At 52.6% G+C, this 18,737-nt stretch overlaps 1 protein-coding gene, 1 long non-coding RNA gene and 1 pseudogene across 6 annotated transcripts in view; 1 reads left to right on the top strand and 2 right to left on the bottom strand.

Moving 5' to 3' along the window:
• The first annotated feature begins 62 nt into the window (after positions 1–62).
• Positions 63–17,840, top strand: LOC105740344. The gene is made up of 2 exons (XR_004032004.1): positions 63–141; positions 17,129–17,840. It is a non-coding gene; the product is annotated as an uncharacterized LOC105740344 (long non-coding RNA).
• Positions 10,108–12,136, bottom strand: LOC101179277 (annotated as a pseudogene). Its single transcript, XR_004032003.1, has one exon. The product of XR_004032003.1 is annotated as an uncharacterized LOC101179277 (transcript).
• ADGRL1 (adhesion G protein-coupled receptor L1) overlaps positions 10,108–18,737 on the bottom strand; it is a 59,134-nt gene continuing 50,504 nt past the window's right edge. For all 4 annotated transcript variants that reach the window (XM_030820612.1, XM_030820614.1, XM_030820615.1 and 1 more), the window contains 8 exons: positions 18,646–18,712; positions 18,083–18,174; positions 17,336–17,504; positions 15,085–15,213; positions 14,818–14,914; positions 14,610–14,738; positions 14,434–14,451; positions 10,108–13,942 (listed from right to left, as the gene is read on the bottom strand). In XM_030820612.1, coding sequence (XP_030676472.1) covers positions 13,200–13,942; positions 14,434–14,451; positions 14,610–14,738; positions 14,818–14,914; positions 15,085–15,213; positions 17,336–17,504; positions 18,083–18,174; positions 18,646–18,712 — 1,444 coding nt within the window. In that variant the 3' untranslated portion in view covers positions 10,108–13,199. The remainder of the gene's footprint in view (positions 13,943–14,433; positions 14,452–14,609; positions 14,739–14,817; positions 14,915–15,084; positions 15,214–17,335; positions 17,505–18,082; positions 18,175–18,645; positions 18,713–18,737) is intronic.

The raw sequence follows: 18,737 nt of genomic DNA, 5'->3' as shown, positions 1-18,737 counted from the left end.
GCTGGATTGGTAATGGCGGCGGGAGCAGAAGAAGGCTCAGCTGGGGATTCGCTGGAAAGAAGCGGAAGTCGAGCCTCGCCGCGGTGTTGGCTAGTGTGAAGAGAGAGGAGGAGCGTTTGTGGCCTCAGCGTCTGTCAACAGGTGAGCGTATCCTGGAGCTTTTCTGAGTGGCGCCTGACCCTTGAGGTCCAGCGGCCCGGGAGTCCGTTGTGAACGTTGCGAACGTTCGGAGTGGCGGTCACGCGGCGCGCTCGGACCTCGGGAGTCCGGCCGGGTTCGGATCCCGCTTTCGCCGCCGAGGGGTTCGGATCCCGCTCTCGCCCCCGAGGGGTTTGGATCCCGCTCTCGCCCCCTCGAGGGCTCTTGGGAGGTTTCAAGCGGACGATACTGAAAATGGGAGTTCCAGTTCGGGGGCAGACCAGTGTTCAGAGTCCGGGCTCTGCTACTCAGCTCCCGAGGCAGCGCCTCCCCATTCAACGGGGGCCGTGGCAATTCCCTGAGATGATTCATGACCACATAATACATGCGGAAACTTCTCTCCACCGCATCCCGTCTGGGCCGTCGCCCCCGGCCTGGGAGACTCCAGGTCGCAGAGTCTCTGCCCTCACGGGCGATCAGCGCTGCCCAGTGGAAAAATAATGCCAGCCGCGCACCTAATTTTACATTTTTTGGAAGCCATTTTTTTATTTTTTTTGAGATGGAATCTCTCTCTGTCACTCAGCCTGGAGTGCAATGGCGCGATCTCGGCTCACTGCAACCTCTACCTCCCGGGTTCAAGCGATTCTCCTGCCTCAGCCTCCTGAGTAGCTGGGATTACAGGTGCCCACCACCACAACCAGCTAATTTTTTTTCTATATTTTCAGTAGAGACGGGGTTTCACCGTGTTGGCCAGGCTGGTCTCGAACTCCTGACCTCAAGTGATCCGCCCACCTCGGCCTTCCAGAGTGCTGGGATTACAGGCGTGAGCTGCTGTGCCCGGCCATATCTTTTTTTTTTTTTTTTTTTTTTTTTTTTTTTAATTTTAGAGTCTGGTCATGGAGGATTTCTTGAGGCCAGGAGTTCAGGATCAGCCTGGGCAACATAACAAGACCTCATATCTACAAAAAATAAAATAAGCCAGGTGTGGTAGTGCATACCTGTAGTCTCTGCTACTCCTGAAGCTGAGGCAGGAGGATCTCTTGAGCCCAGGATGCTCCAGCCACTGCACTCCAGCCTGAGTGTCAGAGTGAGACCCTGTCTCTAAAAATTAAAATTAAATTTTAAAAAAGAAAGTTCAGTTTAGCTGTCTTGATAGCCACAGTTGAGTGCTCCTGAGCCCCTGTGACAAGTGGCTCCTGTATTACTGGACAGCGAAGGTCGGAAACACATTTGACCAGGCCACTTCTCAGGATGAGAGCATTGTCTTTGAAACTCTATGCTTTGTCTCCTGTTAACCACCCAGCTCCAACTTCAAACCAGCCTAAGTAACCCTCTTTTTGTTAAAATTCTGACAAGCCACTCCCAGTGCAAAGCCTCTGCCCAGAACCTCTTCTTCTGGGCTCTTGGCATGGCTTATGCTTTCTTGTCATTCAAGTCTCTGTTCAAATGTCCTCTTCCCAGAGAGGCCTTTCTAAGGGTGCTCCGGACAGTGTTCAAACTCACAGGCCGTAAGCCTGAACAGCACTGATCCAAGGCACTAGTATTTCTTACTCAGTCACCTCTGTGGGCTCACTAGGACTCACTCACTGTGCTAGTATGTTTTCCTTTTCCTTTTCTTTTTAAACAGTCTAGTTCCTGTGGGATTTTTTTTTTTAAATAGAGCTCTGTTGCCCAGGCTGGAGTGCAAGTGGCATAATCGTGGCTCACTATAACCTGGAACTCTTGGGCTCAAGTGATCCTCCCACCTCAGCCTCCCGAGTAGCTGGGATCACCAGTGTGTGCCACCATGCCTAACTCGTTTTATAGATTTTATTTATTTATTTATTTTTGAGAGGGAGTCTTGCTCTGTCACTCAGGCTGGAGTGCAGTGGCGCGATCTTGGCTCACTGCAACCCCCTGCTTCCAGCTTCAAGTGATTCTCCCACCTCAGCCTCCGGAGTAGCTGGGACTACAGGCACACGCTACCTTACCTGGCTAATTTTTGTATTTTTAGTAAAGACGGGGTTTCACCATGTTGGCCAGGCTGGTCTCAAACTCCTGACCTCAGGTGATCTACTCGCCTCGGCCGCCCAAAGTGCTGGGATTACAGGCATGAGCCACCATGCCCTGCCTCTTTTACTTTTTAAATTTTTTGTAGAGACGGGGTCTCGCCGTTGCCCAGGCTGGTCTTGAAACTCCTGGCCTCAAGCAGTCCACCTATCTTGTCCTTAAGTGCTGGGATTACAGCACGTAGCCCATTTTTGGTATCTACATCTCACATTAAGTTAAGAAGAATTCTTTTTAGCTGTTAAAAAATTGAAAGCTTTGTTTTTATTCTTTTGAAATGATTTGGCTTCAAGGAAACTCACATTTATGATTCGCTTGATTTCTTGGCAATCATTGCATACTTGGGGATATTTGTGATTTGAGAAAATCTAATTTCCAAATGTAATTCGATTGCTTATGAATACTAAATTTAATGATTAATGCAGTTGTCATGATGTCACATTTCTAGATGTTTAATTAAACATTTATTCATTCCAACTTTGTAGTTTTCTCTTTGCATTGTGGAACTTTTTTCCCTTTATCCCTGTCCCTGACCTTTTTGTAGCCCCTGAGAAGCTCATGAGCCACCAGCATTATTTCCGTGGCGCTAATGAAGAATGTGGCCCTGTCTATGATGCATTCTTCTTACAGCTGGCTGAATGATCTTCACTTGTAAACCAGATCATGTCATTACTCTGCTTAAAACCTTCAAAAGCTTATCCTACTTAGAATGAAACCTAAGATCTTTCCTATGGCTTAGGCGGCCCTGTGTGGTGGCCTTAGCTGACCTCTCAGGACTCATCTACCATTCTTCCTCTTGTCACCGTTCTCAAGCCCAGCTGGCTTTATTTCCCTTCTTTCAACACATCCAGCTTATTTCTGCCGCAGGGCTTTGCACTTGCCGTTCCCTCTGCCTGGAATGTGCTTCCTCCAGATAATTGCATGGCTGTCTCATTCTCTTCGCTTGTGGTTCAGCTCAAATGTCCTCTGAAAGAAGACTTCCCAAAGTACCCTATTTAAAGTAGCGCTTTCTTGGCCGGGCGCAGTGGGTCACGCACTCTGGGAGGCCGAGGTGGGCAGATCACCAGGTCAGGAGATCGAGACCATCCTGGCCAACATGATTAAAACCTGTCTCTACTAAAATACAAAAAATTAGCCAGCCGTGGTGGTGCGTGCCTGTAGTCCTAGCTACTTGGGAGGCTGAGGCAAGAGAATTGCTTGAACCTGGGAGGTGGAGGTTGCAGTGAGCCGAGATTGCGCCACTGCACTCCAGCCTGGTGACAGAGGAAGATTCCATCTCAAAAAAAAAAAAAAAAAGAATCTGTGTAAAGGGTGGGTTTAGTTTAGCATAGTACCTGGAATGTGAAAAGTACTCAATAAACATGAACCAGCCAGGTGCGGTGGCTCACGCCTGTAATCCCAACATTTTGGGAGGCTGAGGCAGGTGGATTGCTTGACCTCAGGAGTTCGAGACCAGCCTGGGCAACATAGCAAAACCCTGTGTCTACAAAACATAAAAAAATTAGCTGGGTGTGGTGGCATGTGCCTGTGGTCCCAGCTACTCAGGAGGCTGAGGTGAGAGGATTGCTTGAGTCCTGGGGGCAGAGGTTGCAGTGAACCAAGATCTCACCACTGCACTCCAGCCTAGCTAGGCAACAGAGTGAGACCCTGTCTAAAAACAAACAAAAGACTGAACTGTTAGTAGCATATAGTAATAAGCAGATACGTCTTCATTCCTGTGTAATACTTCAGGTGCACACATGCTCGAGAAAGTATAAGAAGTGCTATAGCAAAATACTGTTACCCAGCTTAAGAGCTAAAACATTAGAGATGCAACTGAAGGGCCTTATACCCCTGCATCAAACCCATTCCTCTTCCTTTTTCCTCAAATGTAACTGCAACCCTGAATTTGGTGTTTACAGTCTTCTGTGCATATAGGCATGTATCTTTAAACAATATATAGTATTGTTTGTCATGTTCTATACTTTTATATAAATGGTGTCTGTGCAATTTAGAGTTAACCTAGCAGGCCTGAGACTGCTATCCTTAGAAAGACCTATTTGCAAGATTGGCCCTTGGCTGATATCTAGGAACTTGGATTTTAGGAGGGTTCCTGCCGTTCCCCAAATGATGAGTGCCTAAACTGTTTCCACCAACAATGTGGTTCATGGTTTTTTGTTTTTTGTTTTTTGTTTTTTTTTTTTTTTTGAGACGGAGTCTTGCTCTGTCCCCCAGGCTGGAGTGCAGTGGCACAGTCTCGGCTCACTGCAAGCTCCGCCTTCCGGGTTCACGCCATTCTCCTGCCTCAGCCTCTCCGAGTAGTTGGGACTACAGGCGCCCGTCACCACACCCAGCTAAGTTTTTGTATTTTTCAGTAGAGACGGGGTTTCACCGTGGTTTCGATCTCCTGACCTCGTGATCCGCCCGCCTCGGTCTCCCAAAGTGCTGGGATTACAAGCGTGAGCCACCGCGCCCGGCCAATGTGGTTCATGTTGAACACCTGCTTTCCTTCTAGAGTCTGGCATTTTGGTACACGACCACCCCCATGTACAACTCTGGTCACTGAGTAATGAGCTTCCCTGGTAGACCGCATATCCCTCGTGCTGTCATACTTGGCGGTAGGAATTGATGGAGTCCTGTGTGACTCCACTAGGAGAGGACTCTTAGAAGCTTGTCCTGGTTTCCTCTGGACTTCAGCTCCTGCACCTTTTCCCTTTGCTGATTGTGCCTTGTGTCTCTTCACTATCATAAATCACAGCCATGCCTACACTTCCAAGCAAAATCCTGTGACTCCTCCCAGTGCGTCATTGAACCTCAGGGTGGTCTTGGGGACCTCTGATAGCAGGATCATACTGGGTGTATCCTGACAGAGCTGGCACTAAGGTGGCACTGGGTTCTGCCTTCTGAAACTTGCTTTTTTTTATCCAGTGTAATGCTTTTGGGATTTATCTATGTGGAAACGTGTATAGCTCTAATTCACTTAGTTTCACGGCTATACAGCTGTGCTGATAAGGTAGCCACTAGCCACATGTGACTATTTAGATTAAAATTAGATGAAACAAATAATCCACTTCCCCAGACACACTAGTCACATTTCACATGTTCAGCAGGAGCCTGTGGCTAGTGGCCACCATGGTGTATAGAGAACATAGAGAGGAAACATTTCCATGAGAACAGAAAGTTTTGCTGGACAGCGTTTACTTATCAATTCACTTGGTTGAAATTTAGGGTGTTTTCAGTTTTCTACTATTACAAACAGTGCTGCAGTATGCGTTGGTATCTATGTCTCCTTGAACATATGTAGGAGTTACTCTGGGAGATAAACCTAGGAGTTGAAGTGCTGGATGGGGGATTGCGGAAGTATTCACCTTTTCAAGATACTGCTAATCTGCTCTTCAGAATGATGGCACTGGTTCTCACTGTCACCGTTAGTGTTCCTGTTGCTCAGTGTCCTTATCTTTTTATTTTTATTTTTATTTTTGAGACAGAGTTTCGCTCTTGTTGCCCAAGCTAGAGTTCAATGGCACGATCTCAGCTCACTGCCGCCTCCCGGGTTCAAGCAATTCTCTTGCCTCAGCTTTCTGAGTAGCTGGGATTACCGGTGTGCGCCAGCACGCCTGGCTAATTTTTGTATTTTTAGTGTAGATGGGGTTTCACCATGTTGGTCAGGCTGGTATCGAACTCCTGACCTTAGGTGATCCTCCCACCTCAGCCTCCCAAAGTGCTGGGATTACATGCATGAGCCACCGCACCCAGATGTCTTTTAATTTTTATAATGTTTTGATGTTCACGGTTTTTAAAAATTATTATTATTATTATTTGAGACAAAGTCTTGCTTTGTCACCCAGTCTGAAGTACAATGGTGTGAACTTGGCTCACTGCAACCTCCGCCTCCCGGGTTCATGCAGTTCTCCTGCCTCAGCCTCCCGAGTAGCTTTTTGGACCGGTCTCTCACGCCTGTAATCCCAGCACTTTGGGAGGCTGAGGCGGGCGGATCACCTGAGGTCAGGAGTTTGACACCAGCCTGACCAACATGGCTAAACCCTGTCTCTTCTAAAAATACAAAAATTTGCTGGGCTTGGCGGTGGGTGCCTGTAATTCCAGCTATTTGGGAGGCTGAGGCAGGAGGATCACTTGAACCTGGGAGGCTGAGGTTGCAGTGAGCTGAGATTGCGCCACTGCACTCCAGTCTGGGCAACAGAGTGAGACTCTGTCTCAAAAACAAAGAAACAAAACATATATTCTGAGAATTAAATGAGATAAAATGTAGGAAGGAGTTTTGAAATGATACGTTTCAGCATAAATGTACTGTCTCTGGGCACATGCAGATGAATGGGTGCCACTAACAACTAACTACCTGAGGGTCAGAGGTTGTCAGGCACAGCAGGTTTATTTTTATTTCTGAGACAGAGTCTCACTCTGTCGCCAGGCTGGAGTGCAGTGGTGTGACCTCGGCTCACTGCAACCTCTGCCTCCCAGCTTCAAGTGACTCTCCTGCCTCAGCCTCCCGAGTACCTAGGACTACAGGCGCCCGCCACCACGACCGGCTAATTTTTTTTTCTTTTTTTTTTTTTGTTTTTTTTTTAGTAGAGTTGGGGTTTCGCCATGTTGGCCAGGCTGGTCTTGAATTCCTGACCTCAGGTGATCCGCCTGCCTTGGCCTCCAAAGTGTTGGGATTACAGGGGTGAGCCACCGCATCCAGTCAGGCACAGTGGGTTTAGGTTGTGTGTAGTGAAGGGGAGAGTAAAAGACACAGAAGGACTGGTCATATTTGACTCTCACTGTATGCGGGATTCGATTTCAAATCAGAGTATGAGGTCAAATCACATATAGTTAAAATTATCTACTCTTTTTTTTTTTGAGACGGAGTGTTGCTTTGTCACCCAGGCTGGAGTGCAGTGGTGTGATCTTGGTTCACTGCAACCTCTGCCTTTTCGGGTTCAAGCAATTCTCCTGCCTCAGCCTCCTGAATAACTGGGATTACAGGCACCCCCACGTTCAGCTAATTTTTGTAGTTTTAGTAGAGTTTCGCCATGTTGACCAGGCTGGTCTCAAACTCCTGGCCTCAAGCAATCTGCCCACCTCGGCCTCCCAAAGTGTTGGGAATACAGGCACCGTGCCTGGCTAAAATTATCTACTCTTAAAAGTCCCCATGCTTGCCCACAGTGCATCTCTCAGAAAGTCTAGTAGATTCATTTTATCCTCCAGTGAGAACAGATTACCTCTTCTTCAGCTGGGCACCAGAGGAAATACTGATCTTAGGTTTTTGGAGCCATGCTGAATTAAAACCGTAGCATCACACAGTGAAACTGAACCAGCTGAGGGAATGGCAGATTCACAGTTTCCATCATTCTTTTCTTTTTTTTAAAATATATTTCTTTATCCTTATTGAAGAGCTTCCATCACCCTTCACTCTTATCTTGTGCTCACTTTGGGTCTTGTGCTGAATTCAGCTCTCATTCTTACAGATATTTACAGATCGCCTGTGTGCCAGATGCTGTGCTAGGCTCAGACCAAGAACCCTTGTGTTTCCAGATCTTACATTCTAGCCAAGAGGCAGATGATAAACAAATAAGCAAAACGTAATTGCTAGCCAGTAGTACTATGAAGACAGAGCAAGGCACAGACTAGGAAGTTCTGGAGTGGCTTGGGAAGGCCTTCTGGGAAGCAGGATTTCATTTTCATAAACTCCTCAAGAGAGGAAGTCAACTCTGTGGATATGGGGATGGGGGAGGGGGCCCAAGCCAGCAGAGAGAACAGCTGGTGCAAAGGCCCTAAGGCAGGCAAGAGGGTGCCTGCATGTTTGAGCCCAGTGAGTGGAGGGAAGGTAGGGAGGAAGCCAGGGGGTGAGGTTGGAGGGCCTATAGGCCATTGTGTTTACCTTGACCTGTGCTTTGGGTGAGATAGGAGAGCATTGGAGAGTTTTGAGCTGAGGAGGGACAAAATATGTTTACCAAGATCACTCTGGTTTCTGTGTTGAGAAAAACCTGAAGAGGGACAAAGGAACTATAATATTTAGGGGACTGTTGTAGTGGCTGTGGTGAAAGATGGGTGAGAACTAATTAATTCTGGATATTTAGAAGTTAGAGCCATCATTGTATTTGCTGTCAAATCAGATGTGGGGTATCAAACAAGATGAGTTCAAGAGAAGCTCCAAGGTCTTTAGCTTGAATCAAAGGATGGATGGACTCACTTTTAGTTGAGGTGAGGAAGCTCAAAGCCTCACATGGGAAGAACTACAGTGGTGGCAGTGTTAGAGATGGGGGTGGGAGAGGCCAGGGTCTCAGTTTGGGACAGGTTAATTTGAGATCCTACCAGATACCAGGGAGAGAGATGGGGTGGGTAGGTGAATATATGTAAATCTGGAGCTCAGGTAGGAGTTCAGGCTGGAGAGCTACGTTTGGGGGTGATCAGTGTATAGGTAGCATTTCTTTCTTTCTTTCTTTCTTTCTCTTTCTTTCCTTCTTTCCTTTTCTTTCTTTTTCTTTTCTTTCTTTCCTTCCTTCTTCCTTTCTCTTTCCTTTCTTTCCCCTCCCCTCCCCTCCCCTCCCCTCCTCTCTTCTCTTCTCTTTTTTTTCTTTCTTCTGGTGGAGTCTCGCTCTGTCGCCCAGGCTGGAATGCAGTGGTGTGATCTCGGCTCACTGCAACCTCCGCCTCCTGGGTTCCAGCGATTCTCCTGCCTCAGCCTCCTGAGTAGCTGGGACTACAGGCACTCGCCACCACGCCCAGCTAATTTTTGTATTTTTAGTAGAGACGGGGTTTCACCTTGTTGGCCAGGGTGGTCTCGAACTCCTGACCTCGTGATCTGCCTGCCTCGGCCTCCCAAAGTGTTGGAATTACAGGCATGAGCCACTGCGCCCACCCGGTGGCATTTCAAACCATGAGATGGGGTGAAACCTTCCAGGGAGTGAGAGAAAAGGTCTAAGGACTGAGCCCCTGGGTTCCCCATCATTAGGAGGTCAGACAAGAAGGAGCCAGCCATGAAGACTGGGAAGGAGTGGCTGTGGGGAGGTGGGTGGTGTCCTAGACACAAGTATCTTTTTAGGGCAGAGGGGCCCGGAAAAGGATCCTTGTAGTTTGAGTAGTTATTCCTCTCTCTCTGAGCATGGGCAGTTTGTTGGTGAACTGACAATGTGAAATACACATGATGCAATTCCACCGTGTGTCAAGTTTGAAAGCACTCCCTGCCAGTAGCATGTGGGAGTGTAGGAACGGCAATTGTAATGACACATCACAGTGTACAATTCCTGAGCTCTGCTCTAGTACAGCCTGGGGACAGACATCTGGGCCAAGAAGGGCTTCTGTGAGACAGCATGGAACAGTGGCCTGGTCAGAGAGACTGGGGCATGCATCTGAGGGCTGTAAGCCTCAGTTTCCCCATCTGTAAAATGGAACTCTCATCGCTGTCTCCATCCAGGAGCATTTTGTGAGGATTCAGAGAAACTGCACATGAAATGCTCCACCAGGCCCAGGAACTTACTGAGGTCTCATAAACATGAATGATTCTATAATTGCCAGGCCTCTGCCAGGGGTTCTGAATGCTTGAGTGCAGACCAGAGCCCATAGGGACGCCCCTGTGCAGATCTGCTCAACCATTTCTTTCTTTCTTTTTTGAGACAGAATTTCACTCTGTAGCCCAGGCTGGAGTGCAGTGGTACGATCTTGGCTCACTGCAACCTCTGCCTTCCGGCTGGGTTCAAGCAATTCTCCTGCCTTAGCCTCCCGAGTAGCTGGGACCACAGGTGCTTGCCACCATGCCCAGCTAATTTTTTGTCTTTTTAGTAGAGATAGGGTTTCACCATGTTGACCAGGCTAGTCTCAAACTCCTGGCCTCAAGTGATCCACCCACCTCAGCCTCCCAAAATGCTGGGATTACAGGACTGAGCCACCGCACCCAGCTATTCACCCATTTCTTACTCCCCCGCTCAAGAAGTCACACCACTCTTGTCATTCCAAGAAATCTTAATTTCTTTATTGTTTGACTTTTTGACTCAACATTTTTTTTTTAACTTTTTGTTTTTTTCTGAAACGTTCTTGTTGTTATGAGCCTTTTGTTTTGTTCTCGTTAAATGCACTCGACCCAAAATTGGTTTGGCATATCGAAAAGGAGACCAAGGAGGGAGGGGCTAGGGGCGTGGGCGGTGGGGAGGAGGCCCGAATGGACAGAAAGTTGAGGATGAGAGAAGAGGAACATAGAGACAGCAAGAAAGACATGGGGAAAGAGAGTTGGAGACAGAGAGAAAGGGGAAGGCAAGGAAAAGCCAAAAGAAACCAAAATCCAGAGAAAAAGAATTAACAAGATTTAGGAGCAAATGAGTTCAGGAGCCCAAGGAAGGGAGTAGGAGAGGAAACCAAGACCCTTCTCTGTACCGTCCCAGCTGGGGTGGGGGCGTCAAGGCACCAGGTCTGGTTAGGTGGGGGGGACACCTGGGCTCTGGGGGCGGCTTTGCACTGGACTGCAGTGGTGTCCAGCCCCAGCAGGGGGCCCTGCCACACAGCTCTGAGGCCTGGAAGCCACCGGGCTATGCCGGCTGGAACAGGACCCGGTACACCCTCTCTCCCTTTGATTGTCCAAGTCTGCAGAGATACAAGGAAAGCTGGGCAGGTAGGGAGTGGGCCTCCCTGTGTGCCTCAGCCCCCCCAGAACTCTCCCGGCCCTCCTCCTGGTTTCGGGGGCAGCCATAGGCTGGGCTGCTTCCCGGGACGGGCCAGCTCCTCGCCTGCCCATGCCTCTTGCCCGCTCTTCACAGACCTCTGACCACCCCTCCACACACCAACAGAGCTCCCAGCCTAGTGCAGTCCAGGAAGGGCCATGGAACTGTCCCCTGCCCTCCTCAGTCGTCTGGCAAGACTGTCCCTGGCCTCACTTCTCCTCCCCATCTAGACTTCACCCATGGTCTTCTAGTGTAATGGGTTAGGCCTTTCTACCAGAAAAAGCCAGAGTTGGAACCCAACCCCACCTCTTCCCCACACCTGTTCCCTTACTCGGGACAAACCACCATCTTTGGTCTGACCCCTTCTCCCCTAATTGATGGGGACAAGCCAGCCCCAGCTCCCCAGGAGAAGGGAGGGGCTTTCTAGCAGCAAAAAGGGTCCCTCCAGCCACCTACCTGTCCCCTTCCCCCCAGTTCCTTCCTAGAGCCCCTCCCCCTTAACCCAACAAAGTTCATGGCAGCAGCAGGCTGAGACCCGAAGATGTTTGAAAACTCATGGCACTTGTGAGAAAAGGAGGGGCAGAGAGACGGGGAGAGGTCAGAGCAGAGGTGGAGGGGCCACCTCTGGGGAAATGGCAATGCAGGGGCTGGGCTAGGGTGGCCTGGGGCTACGCTACCCCTAGAGTTGAGGGGAGGGGGCTGGGGAGGCTGGGCTGACAGGCTGGAGAGGAGGGGGCCCGGAGAGGTGCTCAGGAGACATCCCGAGCCTGGAGCTTCCAGGGTCTGGGATTTGGGGTCAAGCCCCCCAGAACATAGGTGTCCTGACCCCAGCCCTGGCACCTGGCTTCGTCTTCCCTGAGGGAAGGTGGAGGGTAGGGAAGGTGATCTCTCACCGTTGCCCCTCCCCCCCCAGACAGACCGCCTTGCTGCTCCCAGCACCCTCCTCAGCCATACCCATGCCCTCCACAACCCCAGTGCCTCCCCATTTTCCTTCCGCCATCAACCTCTGTAGGTGGGAAATCAGCCCCATCTTCCCGGCTAGAGTCCCCAAAGCAATATACAAGAAGTAGGAACTCAAAGGGACAGCGCAGTCATCTTGACAAAGCATCTTTGGGTGTGAAGACGTCTCCCCCGGGCCGGTGGGGAGGGAAGGGGGAGACAGGCCTCTGGTCCTGGGGCAGGCAGTGAGGTACACGCCCCAGAAGGGCTGATGATGCCGGGCAGGCGGAGCAGGAAAGGAGGGGACAGAAACGGGTGCCAGGAAGGAAATGGGTTCTTTGTTTCGCTGTTGCATCTAGATTTTGTTTTGTCTCTGGGTTGTAAAAAGCTGCTCTGGCGGCCTGCCCGCCCCAGCGGGGACTGGGGATGCACGTACACGGAGAAGTCCTGGCTGCCGGGCCAGCAGCGCCGCTCTGCTCCGGAGAAAGCCCGGGCTGGCCCGGGCCGCAGGCTCCCGGTGGCTTCAAGTGATGAGATTTTTTTTCTTTTCTTTTTCTTTTTTTTGTCTTTTTTTTTTCCTTTTCCATTTCGTTGAAATATTTACAGCAATGGGGAAGGAGGAGGAGGAGAGAGGAAGGAGTAAGAGGGCCCCCTAGGGAAAGATCCAAGCCCAGGACCCACTCCCCAGGGAGATCCAGACCCAAAATCTGCTCCCCAGATAGCCGAGCCCACAGGACTGGGAACTGCCCAAATATGGCCACCCCTGTGGGCTGGGGGCCTTGCGGGGAGTTGTGCTTCATCAGGAGTCGCCCCAAGGGAGGGGGTCATTGGGTGCACTGGGAGGCAGAGGGAGCAGGTTTGCTTGGGGGGCAGGGACCAAGAGCAAGGGGAAAGGAGCTTCAGAGAAAGTTCAACCTTTAAACCACCAGCCACCACCGCCCAGTCCCCCTGCCCTTCGGCCTTTTCCCAGTCTCCAGGGAGCAGCCCGCAGCATTTCTGGCTGCAGAGAGGAGCAGCTGACAGGTTCGATCCAGTGGGGGCCTTTGGCAACCTCAGAAGCTGCCCCTCCCTGCCCAGGGAAACTAAAGCCCTCATTTCCCTTCACAGGGTAGAAGGGTGGGAGAGGGGAGAGTCTGGAAGTGGGCTGCACCCTTCCAAGTTCTCCCTCCTCACTCCCCTGGGGACCTCTGGGCTCCTCCTCACTACACTTCCCCCAAATAGAGCTGGTGCATGTGGCTGGTGGGAAACCCTGTCTGTGAACCCTGGCACCTCAGGCCCCCAGGTCAGAGTCCCCTGAGGGGACTGTAGGGCCCATGGCTGAGGGGCACCTGGAGAGAGTGGCCCACCAGCCACTGCCTCCATCTGTTTCCCTCTCCCACCAGAGCCCTGCCCAGGGTTCCCTCCCTGGCCTGGGCCACCAGCCCCCTGGTCCATGAGGTCCCCTCAGAGACTGGTGACCAGCTGCATCTGCCCATCCCCATCGGGCCCTGGCCCCTCAAGGCCTGGGGCTGCCAGGTAGCCCTCGTGGCTAGGACGCCGCACCTGGTAGTAGCCCTGCAGGGGATTCCGGGCCACCAGGGCTGGCGGGCGTGAGGTGTAGTAGATTTCGGGGGGGCCGGGGGGTGCAGGAGGGGGTGGGGGCAGGGCCTCACTGGGCCCCTCAGGGCTGCTGTCCGGGTAGGAGGGTGAGTCCCGCAGGTTGGCCCCGCTGGCATAGAGGGAGTCCCGGCCAGGAGGGGAGGAGAGGGGCCGGCTGGTGGCGCCGTCCTCGGCCGTGCAGCTCTCCGACTCGTCCAGATCGCTCTGGTACAGCACCGACTGGGCCCGGGGCAGCAGCAGAGGCTCCTCCAGGGCCTTATAGAGAAGTTCAATCTCGGCCCGATCAGCACACCCGGGCCCGCCTGCCTCTTCCTCGCCCCCGCCCCCTGGCACAGGTGGCACAGGGGGCTCAGGCGGTGGAGGGCCCTTGGCCGCGCTGCTGCTCCCCCGCAGGTTGTTGTGCACCAGCTCCGAGATGATCATCTTCTCGAAGGCCGCTGCATCGGCTAGGTTCCGGCCTCGGGGCGGCTCGGGGCCCCCATCCCCGGGAGGGAAATCCCCACTTCGCAAGGAGTAACTGTTATTGAAGTTGCCATTCAGGGGCAGGGTGTCCATGCCACAGGCTTCCCGGCCTCCCAAGGGGTGCTCTGCAGGGCAGAAAGGGGCTGGTCAGGTGGAAGAGGGGTCCTGGATGCACTAGGGGGCAGTGAGGGGGTGTGGTCCGTGTGGAGAAGTGGGGCTCGATTCCTGTTGGTTTTCCATAGGCTTCCCCCTGCCCCCTGGATCTCTGGTCTCACATTCCCTTTCTCCCTCACTGGCAGTAGACACACCAGCCCAGCAGCGGATTGATGAAAGGTGGGGGACAAGGACCAGTTCCCTCAGGGTCTCAGCAGTGTGAGGAGGCCTGGGCGACAGGATCGCTTTCCTGTGCTCAGACCCTCAGCACTTACAGCCCAAACTCAATGAACACCATCCACTATCCTCCATTCAGCTGCCAGAGTCTGTGTGTCGGGGGGTGGGGAGATGTGGGCATGGGGAGGCATCCCAAGTCCTCCTCCTTAAGTGAGGCCGTCTGAGAAGGACACTGTCTGTCCCTCTCCCAGCCTCAGAAACATCCCCAGGGAAGAGTCACACTTACTGGGTTCCCGGTAGCTCCCTGCAGGTGGCAGCCAGAAGAGAAAAGAGAAAAGGCAAGGATGAGTTCGAAATGCAAGTCCAGGCTCCAGTTCTGGGGCACAGAACATCCCATGCGGAGGTCCCTTGGGACACAAACCCTCCATTTCCCAACCTGGGATGCTTCCCCCGTGCTCTCACCTGGGGAGTTGAAGACAGGGGGTGAGGCGGGATTGAAGCCCACTGACTCAGCAATGAGGGTGTTGTAGGGACTGGTGCCCCCACGGGGCTGCAGCACAGGGTTGGTCAGCAGGTGGTTCCCCATGGTACCTGGCCAAGGGATCAGAGGTCACAAGGCAACCAGGAGCCTCCAGAGACTGGAGCCAGAGGCAGAGGGATGCCTTCTCACCTCGGTTCAGGGTGGGGGTGCTGTTGATGTCACCCGCCATGAAGGAGGACTCCGTCTGTTTCCTCACAGTGTCATTCCACATCCTCCGAATTCGGCTCTGGGAACACAACCCAGATGCAAGGGGGTCCTTGGGCCACCCACCCTCTGGCGTCTTTCTGAGACTGCTCACCCGATCATCACAATCAGAAACCCAGGCCAAGCCACTCCCCACCTCTCAGGCTCCAGGTTCCAACATTCAGCCCCAGGGAGCCCTGTCTGGCCCGATACCTGGGTCCCTGTGTAGTAGCGGGTGTTGCTTCGCATGGCTGAGGTCTTGAGGGATCCGTGAGTGCCCCCGGGTGGGGAGCGGATGCAGCAGTAGGAGTGACGCAGGCACTTGCTGTACTCCTTGTGCACCTGGGAGGTGAGGAGGACAGTCAGCTGGTCGGGACACTAGCCGCCTCTGTGATCCAGTCTCCCACAGGGCTGGTCCCAAGACAGGCAGCCTTGGGAGGCCGGAGACCGAGCTTCCAATGACTATGTTCCCCTGTTCAGCGACTTGCAGGCCACGGAAACCGTGATGTCCCGTCCCCCAACAGCTAGCCGATTAGGTTTCACTCTCTTCTTACTCAGGCCCATCCTCTTCTCCACCTCCTCTGACAGTTTTTCATTCATTCATAAAATGAGCAGAGCATTATTGAGCATCCACTATGTGCCAGGCACAATTTAGGCCTCAGGGAAGGTATGGAACACAACAGACACAAATCCCTACCTCTGAGAGCTTCTATTTCAGTAGACAGAGACAGAACATAGATGAAAATATAAACATGCAGGCTGTTGGATGGTGTTAGGTGCTGTGGAGAAAACTATGGCCAGAAAGGGGGTTAGGCAGTGCTGACTTGGGAGCAGGTTGTGATTTTTTTTTTGAGACGGAATCTTGCACTGTCACTCGGGCTAGAGTGCAATGGCGCAATCTCGGCTCACTGCAACATCCACCTCCCTGGTTCACATGAGTCTCCTGCCACAGCCTCCCGAGTAGTTGGGATTACAGGCGCACACCACCACACCCGGCTAATTTTTTTTTTTTTTTTTTTTTGTATTTTTAGTAGAGACGGGGTTTCACCATGTTGGCCAGACTGGTCGTGATTTTAAATAGATCAGAGGAGGCCAGGCGCGGTGGCTCACACCTGTAATCCCAGCACTTTGGAAGGCAGAGGTGGGTGGATCACCTGAGGTCAGGAGTTCGAGACCAGCCTGGGCAACATGGTGAAACCCCACCTCTACCAAAAATACAAAAATTAGCTGGTCGTGACAGTGGGCGTCTGTAATCCCAGCTACTTGGCAGGAGAACTGCTTGAACCCAGGAGGTGGAGGTTGCAGTGAGCCGAGATCGCGCCATTGCACTCCAGCCTGGGGACAGAACGAGACTCTGTCTCAAAAATGATATAATAAAAAATAAAACCTAAAAAAATAAATAGATCAGAGGAGGCCTCATTTAAGCCAAGGTAAGAACGGGGGCTGGTAAGAACGAGGGCTGCACCCTGAGTGTCCACATCTAGGTGTCTGAGAGCAGAGGTTGGAGGGAGGGGAGCCGAGGGGCCCAGATCAGACCATAGGGGCCTGGGGTCCCCTGAAAGGACATTGCTGTCACTGCGTGTGAGATGGGGGCTGTGCAGACACTGCCTTTGACCATGTGTCCAAGGAGGGGCCAGGACAGCATTGGACAGAGCAGGCACACAGGCCACCTCCTCCCTTGCAACCAGGATTCTCATGATCATTGCCTCCGCCATCCCCTGCCTTAAGCCTTACCTGCCTCACCACTCCCCAAGTCCAACAGCAGTCTCCATGGCCCGCACTGCTGCCAGGACTGACTCTACAAATGCCTCAGCTCCGTCTCCCCAGCTTCAGTCCTGAGGGTGCTGCCAGTATCCCCACTCCCTGCCCATGTTCCCCGGCTACTGTTGTCCCCTTTGTTTTTTTTAAATAGAGACAGGGTCTCTGTTGCCCAGGCTGGTCTCGAATTCCTGGGCTTAAGCGATCCTCCTGCCTCAGCCTCCCAAAGTGCTGGGATTACAGGCGTGAGCCACTGCGTCCGGACTGTATGTTTTTTTAAGATTCAGATTTTAACACATTTATTTTAAAAAGACCCTTTCTATCACCACAAAATTCACAATTCTTTCCAGAACTATGAATGTAGGCAGTGCTTCCTCAGGGTGGCTCCCAAAGTCCTCCCTCTCCCAGGCCTGACTTGTGGCCCTCATGGTGGTGAGGGTTCCCCATTACCAAATCTGTTCTGCTCTCCTCTAAGCTGCTGTATCTTGCTTTTTTTCAGAACCCTCTTCACCTGTGGTTAAACCCTCCCTAACCCTGAGCTTGTGCTCCCCTCCCGGTGGATGCAGACCTGACCATAGAAGCCCTGCAGTACTCACTGGGGGCTTGAGGGAGCCCCTGAATCCCCTCCACCCTCGCCGCCTTCTCCTGGGTGCCCAGGAAACATCTCCAAGGGAAGCTGTGACCCAGGACCCTGCCTCGACCTCACCTTCTTCTGTAAGGCGCAATGAAAGACGAAGATGAAGACCCCCTGGAAGGCGTTGAAGGTGGTGAAGAGATAGGCCATGACCACCGACTCCTTGTTGATGAAGAGGAGGCCGAAAGCCCAGGTCAGGCCCAGCAGGAACAGCAGCGCGATGGCCCCCAGCGCCCAGGATCTGGGGGTGGGGCGACAGGGGTGTCAAAGTACCCGCCGGAGAGGACGGCCTCAGCCCAGGCCTCCCCTGCAGCCTACAAGGGGGACCCTTGGGTGGGCCTGGGCACTGTCTGCAAAGCCCTGAGCAGGCCGAGTGGGCCTTGGGGGCAGTGGCCTGCCCAGGACACCTCCACCCCAGCCTGGGACTGAGGGAAAGGTACTGGCTCAGGGGTCGGGGTATTGTGAACATCAGTTATTCCTCTGCCAACTTCATTGTTTCTGCCAAATTTCCAGACCACCTAGGCTACATTTGCTGCCTGTTTCTCTTTAAGTTGCCCTTAAACAGACTCACCTTTTGGATTTAGCCTCACTCTACATAGTGATGCCCCAAAAGCCACAGGTTGGACGTGCTAATGATACGCTAAGACCCATTAAGTAGGTACATAGTAAACACAATAAAACACCCCTCTTGGTACTTAAAATTGCAATGTGTGTCACCAGAGGTGACAGCACTACCTTTTAGGACACCCTGGAAGAGGTGGGCCCGGTGCGGGGCGGGGGTGGGTGATGGGGCAGGGGGCAGGCAGGGGCGAGGCTCACTTAATGTTGTCCAGGCGGCTGGAGTCGGGCTTGAGCACAGATGAGCTTCGGATCATCTTGTGCAGGGTCACCATAAGGAACACCAGGTTGACCTGGGGGCGGGACAAGGGACAGGCTGGGCTGAGAGTGGCCCTGCCTCCCTCAGTGAGCACTGAGGCTAGGGCCTGGCTCGCCTCTGCTGGGAGAACCCCAGACCTGCCCCTGAGGTGCCTGCTGTGCAGCAGTGAGCTGATTGGCATGACTGGCAATTTAATGCCACTCCTGGCTGCTGGGAGGACAAGGCCCATGGCCTGACACACGGTAGGGACTCAAATCACAGCCCCCCAGGCAAGCAGCCCTCAGCACAGGAGCTCCATGGACCCAGCACGCTCTCATCCTCTCAGATGGTGGCTCAGTTCCAATGTGTGGAGACAGAGAGAGAGAGAGAGAGAGAGAGAGAGAGAGAGTGTGTGTGTGTGTGTGTGCATGCGTGTGTGTATGTGTGTGGTGGGGGCAGGGGCTGGGGTCAAGGCCAGCCTGGATGAAGGAAGATGTGGTGCTAGGGGTGTCACCTCCCAACTCACCACGATAACGAAGGAGACCGGCCCGATGAAACTCCAGATGAAGTAATTGTCCACTCGGAGCCAGCAGCTGTAAAGGAAACAGGGCCGGGGTA

This window comes from Nomascus leucogenys, chromosome 10, assembly GCF_006542625.1.
Source record: "Nomascus leucogenys isolate Asia chromosome 10, Asia_NLE_v1, whole genome shotgun sequence".
Taxonomy (NCBI): domain Eukaryota; kingdom Metazoa; phylum Chordata; class Mammalia; order Primates; family Hylobatidae; genus Nomascus; species Nomascus leucogenys.
This window is presented reverse-complemented; position numbering and strand designations above follow the sequence as displayed.